Below are 12,076 nucleotides of genomic sequence, written 5' to 3'. Positions count from 1 at the left end.
GGGGGGGAGCCCAAGTACGTCCATGAAGAAACATATGGGTGTAGACGCTCATCCAAATCCCAAATTGTATTTAAAAGTATCATGTACTCGTCCCCTGGAGCCCTATGAGAAGCCTGCTGATGCCAGGGACTTGGGAGGCTCACTCTCTCCAGGGTAATGAACCATACCTGGCCACAGGCACCCAGATGGTCCCTGCCCTGGGGAGGGGTGAGGGTGGTCACAGTCCAGAGTGGGGGGATGGGTCAATCCATCCAGTGGAATCAGTGATCAGACTGAGGTGAGTACTTCCTGAGTACAGAAGCTGCCTCCTCCTCTGGTCTTCAAGGGGGATCTAAAGGAGCTGGAAGAGGCCTCCTACAGACTGAGACCCAGAGATACTCTCCCCTCCCACAGTCCACTTATCTAGGTGACTGTCCACCTTGAGCTGAGGCCTTCCTCAAAATACCTTGAAATTAAGGAAACTGAGGATTTCAGTCATTGAAATAATGGAAGATCTCCTCGAAAAGGAAAGGAGATCAAAGGAGGTTGACATGACGTCTAGAGAACAACCAAAGCCTCTTTGTATGGCAACTTCTAGTTAGAAAATAAAATAATCAGGGGTGCCTGGGTGGCTCAGATGGTTAAGCGTCTGCCTTCGGCTCAGGTCATGATCCCAGGGTCCTGAAATCAAGCCCCACATCGGTCTCCTGGTTCAGTGAGGAGCCTGCTTCTCCCTCTCCCTCTGCCTCTCTCCCTGCTCATGCTCTCTCTCTGTATCTCTGTCTCAGATGAATAAATAAAATCTTTAGATTCAACCGTTGCACTAGAATTACTGGACACAAGATACAGTTTTCCAGCTTCCCACCCCCAATTATTATTCATGCAATCATGTGCAAATCACCCCTTAAAGCCTCAGTTTCTTCTATAAAATAAAGATGATGAGCACAGTGGCCTAAAAGGTCATTACAATGACAGAACTTATATCTCATTTAATCCTCAAAAAACCCTTGTGAAATAGATTCAACCACCTCCATTTACAGAGGAAAAGTGAGGCTCAGAGAAGTGACATGATTTGTCTGACATTAGAGGCTGCGGAGGTATAACTTTTAAAGCACTACGCGACAAGGACAGACTCTTGAGTGATCAAACAGTAAAGACACAGTGTCTGACATTTTGTTGGTACTCCATGAAGCCAGTTTAATTTCAGGCCTGCTTTCCTGATGAAGGAAAATTCCCGAGTTTCTCTTTTAAAGTTGTGCAAAGAGTAAGTTGCTTCGTGCTGCATTTTTCTTCTAAGGACCTGGGTGGGCTACCTACATATGATCAGTGGGTAAGAGAAAAGGTCACTGGCAACATTTGGCACAAAAGGAGAGTGAGGCTCAGTTAGGTGCCAGGATTTATATAGATGCTTGGACAAGAATGGAAGTCTTCTACCATTACATCCTCTCCATAATGTACTCAGGCCTCCTTCTGGTCTTATTCCAGCTTCTGGCAGACAGTTGGCTGAAGGATATAGTAGATTATCAGACAAGAATCCAAACTGGAAAGCTCAAGGACTTTGGCTTGTCATTTTCTTATTTAGGCCAAGATCCAAGCACAAATGTTAGCTCTCAGTCCCTAGGCAGAAACTCTTGTCATATCAGCTTCATTAGCAAGCTTCTCTCTCATAGTGTATAAGACAATTGTCATCACAATTCTTAGGATTGAAAATTTAGTTTATTTTATCAGCAATCTCAGGGTGGGCTTTGGAATCAGACAGCTGACCTAGAATTCTGGTTCTATCACTGGCTAGCTAACTTTGCACAAGTCACAACCTCTCTCTACAACTGGAAAGGTATCTTGTTAGGGTAGTTGTGAAAATTATGAGAGTGTTTGCAAAATGTCTAGCACAATGCCTTACAATAGAAGGCCTGAATAAGTAATTTATGAAACATCTTTTGATGTGGTTGGTATAAAAAGTTAGATCATCCCTCCTTGGAAGAAAAACAGAAAGGCTTACATCCACCCTTGTGGCATTGTGCTCAATCAAATGGTTTTACTTATAAGGTATACATGTATACATCTCTTCTGGGACAAGAAAGAGTAGAAATACCCTGCTTTTTTTTTTTTTAAGACTTTATTTATTTATTTGATGGAGAGAGAGAGAGAGAGACAGCAAGAGAGGGAACACAAGCAGGAGGAGTGGGAGAGGGAGAAGCAGGCTTCCCGCGGAGCAGGGAGCCCGATGCGGGGCTTGACCTGAGCCGAAGGCAGACGCTTAACGACTGAGCCACCCAGGCACCCAAGTACCCCGCTTCTAAGTTCTCTGGTCTTATGACACAGACTTACAGACTTGCCTGCCCTCCACTACCCTTCCTCCCTCCATTCTGTATCAGTTCCTCCCCTCATCACACATCTCCTTGAGGGCCTCCTCCTTGAGGAGGTCTATGATTCCAGACCTCCACATCTGTGCCCATCTGCTCCGTCAGCTACAGAATGCTGTTTTATCTATTAATTATAGTTAACATTTATTGAGTGTTTATTATGTGCCAGGCACCATTCTAAGAGCTTTATGATTATTAAAACTTACTGAATCCCGTCAACCTTAGGAAGAAAGATAAACTACCCAAGAGAGGTTAAGCAAGTTGTCCAGGGTCACACAGCCAGTAAGTGACACGGCCAGAATGTGAACCTAGGTAATCTGGCTCAACAGCATAGTCTCTTAACACTGCATAATAGATGCTCATAATTTAGTTCACCACTAAAATGGCTTTATGGACAGCAAGCCTGTCTTGATCAAACATACCAATAGAAACAAATAAACAAAAAATTCTATTCTGAAATATTTTGTCTCAGTCCAGCTTCTTAATATGTAGCTGTGGGAATTCTGAAATATTTTGTCTCAGTCCAGCTTCTTACTATGTAGCTGTGGGAGAATAGTATTTGTTTCATTGGAATTTCTACTTAAAATTAAACAAAATATTAAAAAACCTTCTCTAGAAAAGGAATAAACTGCTTTTATAATTTACTTCCATTTTACGAATATTAGTTATAATATTCCACTGATTCCAAACCACTGACTGCCTTGTGCCCTTTGTAAATGCTGGTAAGGGCTTCTTTTACGAATACAATGATTTTATTTTTTATTTATTTTTAATAAATATTTTTTATTTATTTAATAAATATTTTTAATTTATTTATTTGACAGAGAGAGAGACACAGCGAGAGAGGGAACACAAACAGGGGGAGTGGGAGAGGGAGAAGCAGGCTTCCCGCTGAGCAGGGAGCCTAATGTGGTGCTCGATCCCAGGACCCTGGGATCATGATCTGAGCCGAAGGCAGACGCTTAATGACTTAGCCACCCAGGTGCCCCACGAATATAATGATTTTAACTCAGAGTGAGACAACTGGAATTCCTTAAAGAATGAAAGAAAATGACAGGGAGGGAGGGATTACCCACTTAAATCAGGCAAAAAAGAAAACCAAACAAAAAAACAGATAAGCAAGTTACAAAGGGGTGTGTTGTTATAAATTCTCCCTTTGATGTCCCATGGTGTAATATTATACATGGTTTTAGATTTCAAGTGTCATAAGGATTGTTAAACTAAGAGCTACTCTTTTTTATTTATTTATTTTTAAGATTTATTTATTTGACAAAGAGAGAAAGAGCATAAGAGAAAAAGCACGAGCAGGGGGGAGGGGCAGAGGGAGAGGGAGATACAGACTCCCTGATGAAGAGAGAGCCCGATGTGGGGCTCCATCCCAGGTCCCTGGATCATGACCTGAGCCAAAGGCAGACACTTAACTGACTGAGTCACCCAGGTGCCCCAAGAGCTACTCTTTTATGTAATCCTCATCTGTCTGAACTTAACTTTATTGCTTGTTTACTTCTTCTTCTCAGAAAGTCATGCATGCTCATTATGGAAACTCTGGAAACTATAAGTATAAAGAGGAAGGAAAATTAATTACCCAGAATCTTGCCAACCAGAGACAACCACTATTAATATTTTGTCATTTTCCTTCTATTCTTTTTGGTTTGTTTTTACATAGTAGATATTAGTCCATATGTGTTATTTTGTATCCTTGATATTTTTCCTCCTTAATATTACACCAAAAGTTGTTTCTCCCATTGTGAAAACTCTCGGTAAACAAAACTTGTAAGAGCTGAATAACATTCTACATCTCCTCAGATGATTATCCTTTTAACCTGTTATTGTGGCAAATTATCTTGACTTTTTTTTTTTTTTAAAGTGGGCGCCATGCCCAGTGCATGGCTCGAACTCACAACTGTGAGATCAAGACCTGAGTCGTGATCACGAGTTGGATGCTCAACCGACTGAGCCATCCAGGCACCCCTTGACTGGGTTTTCCTAATGTCACACATTCAGAAGAGTACAAGGTTAGTACTCTTCTGAATAAACCCAACTTGGGACTCCTATATTATTCTCTTAATATAATACTGGATTCAGTTTAATATTTTCTTTAGGATATTTATATCTATTTAAGTTTTCTGTGTTGCATAGTCTTTATTAGGGTTTGGTAACAAGACTAAGATAGTCTCTTAAAATGAATTGGAGAATGTCACTTCTTTTTCTATTCTTTGGAACAGCTGATGTAAGACTGGAGTTATTTCTTCCTTAGGTGTTTGGTACAAGTAGCCAGTGAAATCATCTGGGCCTGATTTTTCTTTGTGGGAAGGTTTTTAATTGTGATCTCAATTTTCAAAATAGTTATGGGTATACTCAAGTTTTCTCTTTCTTCTTGTGTCAATTTTGGTAAGTTGAGTTTTTTTTTTTTTTAAGGAATTTGTCCTTTTCATCTACATTTTCACAATTTTTGGTATGGAGGTTTTCAAAATAATTTCATATTACCTGTTTAATAACTGCAGATCCTTGATAATAAAAAGTATACCTCCTTTTTTGTTACCATTTGTTTCTGTTATTTCTCTTCCTTGTCTTTGATCTATTTCATCAGAGGTTTAGTAATTTATTAATGTTTTCCAAGAACTAATTTTTGTTTTTGACGTCCCTAAATCTTCTACTTCCTTAATTTATGCTCTTTCTATTGCTTCCTTCCTTTTATTCTCTTGATGTTTCTTTATTTGGTTTCTTTTCTAATTTCTTGAGCTGAATGCTTAGCTTATTACTTTTTAGACTTTCTTCATTTGTAATATATGAATTTGAATGCTATGAAATCTCCTTTAAATACAGCAGCCTTCAAACTCGGATGATGTCAGGGTAAAATTGTTCCTAGGTATTGATCTTAGTTCTTTTGGTTCAATCTTCTCCCACATATAGGCCATTAAATTATTTTCTATCTTGTGCTTTCTGATGACTTTAGGGTGATGATTTGTGTATTTTAATCAGCTTTTTAAGTTACCTTCAGTGGGAGAATTTGTTCAAATTACTTGGTCTGCCTTTACCAAAAGGTGATGTGCTCTGCACAGTTTTCCAATATAGGGATACACCTTAAGTTATCTAACTAGGCTTCCAGTGTCAGATAATATGAATATCTTACAACTATCATTATACATATATATTTATCGCATTTCAGATTTTTTTTTCTCCTTAAGACAGATTTCTAAAAGCAGAAATGCTGGGGAAAACATTTTTAGGTCTCTTGATACTTTCGCAGTTACATTAACTTGCACTAGTCACTGCTGTTTGAATATGCCTATTTCTCCCCCACAATAAGGACTCTTTTTCAAATATCCAGCTTATTTGACAGGTGAAAAGTATTCCACTGTTGCTTTAAAATGTTTTTATCTTATATTGTTGATAGGGATAAACATTTTTTTGTTTACCACTTATGTGAATTTTTGTACCACTTGGGAATCCAATTGATTTTTATTTCCTTGTATATTTATATAAGATACTTATAACTGGCTGCCAACTGTGGGGATACCAACCTTCTGCCTTTGAGAATCTGTTGCTAAATGCAAAGATCATGTTTCACCATCCTGGTGAAATTTGTGCATGCCTCTCCAGCAGAGGCTGTCAGGACCTGTGGTCAATGAATAGCAAGCTGGTCTTGCTTAGAGGATCAGTGGCATGACTAAAAATTGCCATTCATTCACTCATTCAATCTATATTTACTAAGCTCCTTCAGTACTGGCTTGTAGTGGATGATGAGTGAATATTTGCTGAAATAATGAGGGACAACCTTTATGGGTCAAGGATACCCTCAAAGACCTGACAAAGTGGGGGAGACAGACATCAAATGATCACTGAGAAAAATATAAAATTATAAGCAGAAATATATCTAATGAAGAAAAAGTAGTATGCTCTATGACAGAATAGAACAGGGTACGCAAGTGAGGAATGGATCAGGTTTAGGTGAGGGAAGTGGGGGGATCACAGGTGGCCTCTTTGAAGATGTGACATTTGAATTGAGACAAAAGATGAGAAACAGTTAACTGGAGTGGGGGAAAGTGTGTTCCTCACAGAAGAAATAGCCTGTGTAAATGACCCAAAGCAGGAATGACAGTGGAGAGTTGGCTGCCATAATCTCAGTTTTCACGTCCTTGTCCCTTGAGGCAGTGGGAGTACAGAGGAGGGAGTGGTAAAGATTCACAACACGGAAACTAAAGAAGAAATTAACTGAAGTTTCAAAAAGGCTTACAGCAGAGCTCTAGGAACCACTACACTGCCTCCTGCTAAGGAGTATGCAAACAGAATTTTCTAAAACTAGAAGTCTGAACAGTGATACTGACAGGGCCAGTTGTTTTATATACAAAATAGTCTTTGCCTCAGAAAAGGCCTCATATTTATTTCTAAGCTGTTTCCAGGGCTGCTCCTAACTTAGGAAGATACAGCTTAACAGAAAAATATTAATCACACAGTGCTAAACAGGATGCAGACTTTTTACCAAAATGCGTAAAATCAATCATTTCACTTTGGGACACACTTTTGGCACAAGGCTGAGATCTGCCTTGGAAAACAAAGTCATTTCAAATCTGCCTAGAGAAGCCAGACCAGTGAGTGTTCCCAAACACAGGACTCCTAAGCATGTTTGCAACGGACAAAGCGGGCATGGAGCGAGGAGGCCAACGTACTGTTCTCTCGGACCAAGCAGAACTCCCATGCGCTCTGGCTCTCCAAAGTGCTCTCCAGGTCCACGGCGACATTGGGTTCGCTCTGCTTCTCCAGGCGGTACTGAGGGCCTGGAAGATCAAAGGGGCAGGAGGAGGGGAGGAAGTCTGAAACAATGAATTTAACATTGAAAAAACACCACATACTGGCGAAAAGCTGATAAAGCATTAGGCAAACTGCTGAAGTCTGTCTGAGGTGGTCTAGCTATCCAAGATGGAAGAGTTTGGGTTTTTTCCCACAGGGTTTTACACACTTGTTTGTTCTATTATCAGCTCCGTTTTTGCTCAGCTCCCCCAAACAAGGTGAGAGGTGGCCTGACTTGGAATCACAACATGGCTACATGGTTTCTCAGATATGAGCAAATAACCTACCCTCTCCAAGGCTCTGTTTCCTAATATGTAATGGGGGAATACTTATACCTTAAGGATTATTGTGAAGTTTACAGATGATACAGGGAAAATACTTAGTAAGGCACCTGCCTCATAGGAGGCACTCCTATAGAAGTACTTATTAATAATCATTATATAATAATGAATAATCAATTATAAGCAGGAATAAAGTATGTTTAGAATGCTAATATGACGACAGCCCAAAATTTTTTAAAAATTTAAAAAGCAGATGAGATAAAAAAAAACAACTCTGATTTCTGGGTTATGTAATAGACAGTAGCTGCTGATTCATGTTTTTGTTGAAACATTCATGAAAACACAAAGACACGGGTTCAATAATACTGAAAACCAGGAATACTAGCTAGCCTGTGTCACACAGGGGGTTCTAGCAGATCTTAATAAAACACTGGGGCCTTTTATACATTTATTCATGTATTTCTTTGTCAAGCCAAATGACAATCTTGTTCTCAGATAACACCTAACAGGTCCAATGATCAGATTCAAAAGACTGCTCCTGTTGTTAATGGTTATTGAAAAGATTAGAGGCGTAAGAAACTGTCTTATTACTTTGACTATGAAAGGCGTGTTTGGTCAGACAGAGGGGAGCTGTAAGAGATCTGAGGAAAGCATCAGAGGCCTTTGGGGCTCCCAGGCGGAACACATATTTTTAGATATGTTCTTCAGCTGTTGTCAGCTTGTCATTCACATCCAGTACTACTCCTTCACTAGTTGGAGGCATTTCACTCACCTCCGTGTCATTCTCCTCCCCTATGCACTACGTTCATCGAGAGCACTGTCGTGTCATGTCAGTTTCATGGGATAGTCTATCTTTTCTCTAACTGGTATGTCATTAGCAAGTCTCAGAGTTCTTACACACATTGAGTCTTTTGTACACTACTTGTAGCTCTTAAACTTTTACTAAGTCAACAATGCTCAAAACACTTATCTAACTGTTCACACAAATAAAATACATACTCAGAAGCCTACACAATTCACATAAACTCTAATACGCTATGTTCAGGTCATGAGGGTACTGTATTTCAACATTATATACAGTTAAATTTTCATTTCAAAAATATTTAGCAAATAAAGGTCTCCGATGTCTGTCACCTATCACTGACATTTTTCAATTACCAGGCATGTTTGCTGCTGATTGCTGATGCCTCCACACTCACTGGGGGAAAGTAATCACAGAAAAACCATGCCCAGCTGAACTTTCAGAAAACTTAACTGGTGAGTAGATTCCTATGTACCTCTCCTTTCCTTCCTTTCCCCTCCCAGCACCCACCTTTCATAGCTGTGGGCCTCTTCAAGCCCATTAGGGGAAGGGAGTCACCGCTGAACCTAGAGAGCTGATTTCTAAGACACTGGCCTGTTAAACTATCTTGGACTGCCCCACCCCCAGTACCTCCCAGCAACACAGTGTGCCAGACACTGACATCCACCTCTGTGAATTTACAATGAAATTGGGTACAAAGTTTAGCAATAATAATTCACTTTTTTATGATGGCCAAAATTTGGGAACACCCTAAATATAACAACAGGGGACTGGTTAAACAAAATATTGTGAAAAACCATAAAGATATTAAAAGTGATGCTGCAAAAATACTTAATTTTATAAAACATGTTTCTAGTATGCTACTTTATGAAAAAAATAGCAAATTATAACACAATACGTGTAGGAAGATTGCAATTGTGACAAAATATGTGTAACGTCACAGGGGAAAAAAAGACCGCAAGGTTATTTCCAATATGTGAATAGTGCTTGTACTGGATGGTGGGATAATAAGTGTTTTTATTTTTCCTTAGTGTTTTTCTGTACTTTTCACATTTCCTATAATAAATAAAGGCTACTCTTATAATTTAAAATACATCATATATACTTACAAGTCCCTGATTTCTATTACTATGCCATTTTTCTGAGGATCCCATAATTATCTCACATTGTAGCTTCTGTAATGGGTCTTTCACATGTGATAATTTAATCAAAACCAGACATCTACCTGTTTATGTAGATTGCTATTTGCATCTTAAGTAACCCTACAACCTAGGCTTGCTTAGTCTGACTCTGAGCACAGTGTACGGGGCCTGGGCTTCTCAAGCTGTCTGCCTACCTGACAGCTGGACTGTAAATAAGCCACCACTTTCCTGATCGCTGGGAGCCAAGGCCTGGCTGCATCGGGGTGTGTATCAGGCTGGTCTCCTTTGCACTCTTTCCTTCCAGTCTCTGTGGCTGCCTAGGAAACACGATGAGGGAAACCAGGGGAGGCAGGGAGTATGAGGAAGGGTTCCTTATCCTTAAACATGATGAGCCCCTGCACCACTCTCAAAGCCATTAACTGCCATCATTCAACATTCACTCTCTTGTTTCTTGGGTCTTGCAGATATTTCTATTAAAATAGTTTGTTTCACGAAAGTAGCTTTAGGATTTTCTCCTTGAAGCCTAATACGATGATGACTCTCACTTACCGAATGGCCATTATATGCCAAGCATTCTACATGTTACCCTAGCATATGCTCACAACAACTCTAAGAGGCAGATACTATCATTCCCATTTCACAGATTGGGACCCTAAAGGTTGGCAGGGTGAAGTAACTTGGCCAAGATCACAAAGGTAGGAAGTAGGACAGGGGAAATAAAACCCAAGGATCTTAGGCTCTAAAGCCTCTGTGTTTTAAGCCTTTCTTCCTCTAGCAAATATAAATTACTGGCCAATTATAAAGAGGCCATAGTTTATACCATAAGTATAGATTTTTGGAGATTTGTAGTTTCATTTGGGTTCTGAATCACTTAACTTGTGGTTTCTATAAATTCAAAATGAAAATGACCTGAAATAATTTATTTTAATGAAATCCATACATACTAAATACCCTGTCCAATGGCTGTATCCTGGGTCCTTACGAAGACAGATCACCTTATTTTTCCATCCATCCAGAAGACTGCCTCTATCTTTCCTCAAGAATATTCTTATGTGTGCCCAGTTTTGTCATTAATTGAAGTTTCCAGTGTCATTTTCTGCCCTGGGTACTCCCCCTGCTCTTCCCTAAAAGCTAAAGACCAACTTGGAAACCCATTTCTGAGCTTAGCAAAGGACTGATGGGTTTTAACTTTGGGGAAGATAGGGTGGCTAAGCTGGACTTGAGATCAAAACCCAAATGGAAAACTGTCTCTTACAAATATCAACTTCACTCCTAATTCTTGCCCAGTGGATAAAATAGCTCACACAGAAAGACTGGTTGCACACATTTTTCCCTGAGAAAGTCAGATGGATAACTTCAGGCTACATCATGTGATGAGGCAGGGTATGTATGAGAAGCAATACAACCTGGTGGTTAAGGGCATGGACTTGGGGCCAGATTGCCTCGCTCTAGTCCTGGCTGATCAACTTAGCTGTATGATTTTGGGGCAACTCAATCTCTTTCGGTTTCTCCATCTGTAAAATGGGGATAATAATATCTCATAGGCCTATCTGAGGATTTGATGAGTTAATAGCTACAAAGCAGTTAGAACAGTATCTGATAATTAATAGTGTTATGTAAGTGTCAGCTATCCACCACAGCCTCGTCATGGGACTGTAACAATACTGAGAGATCCTAACATGGTAGGGCCTACTACTGTGTGCCAGGTACTGTGCTAGGCCTTTTATTCAGATCATCTGATTTGTCACCCTAGCATGTAAAGAATATGGATCCCATTTCACGCAGGAAGAAACTGGGACTTACAAAGGCTAAACAACGGGTTCCAGGTTCCGTAGGAAGTGGTGGAATGAGGATTCATAGCCAGGCTGCCCCAGCCTGCACTCTGTAATATGTACAAATCATACCACCTCCCTCATAGCAAGTTCTTAATATAACATCTGGTGATGATAATCAAGATTATGACAACCCAGACCTACTAGATCTATCAACCTATAGTTTCTATCAAATGCTTAATTTTCAGGCAGCTAACATGGGAGGAAAGAAAAAAGAGCAGCCAAAATCACTTTAAAAAGACAAGCTGTGAGGTCAGTTTCTATTAATATATTTTTGCCAAGGAAATGATTATATAAAAGATAAAAGTCTCCTTCACACTGAACAGGACATAGTTCTCAAGGCAACATCCACCTTTAGAAAGAGGTTTTAAAATGTCACAGCTGCGCATGAAGCCACATGCCCTCTACTTTGCAGTGGATGTGGACACAAAAGGAAGATTCTGGGAAGCAGTTACTGGGCAGCGACAGGAAAACCTGTCTGGGCATTCCAATGATGTATTTATTGCAGTAATACCATGTCACCGGATGGTCTAGGAACAAAATGGTGCTCTGGGCACTTTGAGAGGGATCCAAGTTATAATACCCAGGCAGGATTTTTATAGGATTTTGTAAACCCGAGGCAAACATCTCAGCACATAAGTTTCAAAGAAAATCTGAAGTATCTGCTGGATAGTGGATACATACATGGTTAGTCCAGCTTCCTCTATCCCTTCAATCCTTGACTGAAACATCAAAGGTTTTAGCACACAACTGCTTAACAGCTTAGAGCCGGCTGAGAGTTGAAATCCAGTGGGAAGCAAATGCAGAAGCCCAAAGAGAGAGACCATTGCCTCAATCACTCTGCATCTTCTTTCTGAAGTTTCGGAGAAACTTCCTTCAGACCTCA

The 12,076-nt window shown here is 40.0% G+C and overlaps 1 protein-coding gene across 7 annotated transcripts in view; it reads right to left on the bottom strand.

Annotated features, from left to right (window-relative positions):
* Window positions 1–12,076, bottom strand: part of MAPKAP1 (MAPK associated protein 1) — a 233,063-nt gene that overhangs the window by 53,584 nt on the left and 167,403 nt on the right. For 6 of the 7 annotated variants that reach the window (XM_027616132.2, XM_027616126.2, XM_027616125.2 and 3 more), the window contains one exon: window positions 7,013–7,120. The exons of the other annotated variant lie outside the window; for it this stretch is intronic. In XM_027616132.2, coding sequence (XP_027471933.1) covers window positions 7,013–7,120 — 108 coding nt within the window. The remainder of the gene's footprint in view (window positions 1–7,012; window positions 7,121–12,076) is intronic. 7 annotated transcript variants of the gene reach the window in all.

This window comes from Zalophus californianus, chromosome 13 (assembly GCF_009762305.2).
Source record: "Zalophus californianus isolate mZalCal1 chromosome 13, mZalCal1.pri.v2, whole genome shotgun sequence".
Taxonomy (NCBI): Eukaryota; Metazoa; Chordata; class Mammalia; order Carnivora; family Otariidae; genus Zalophus; species Zalophus californianus.
This window is presented reverse-complemented; position numbering and strand designations above follow the sequence as displayed.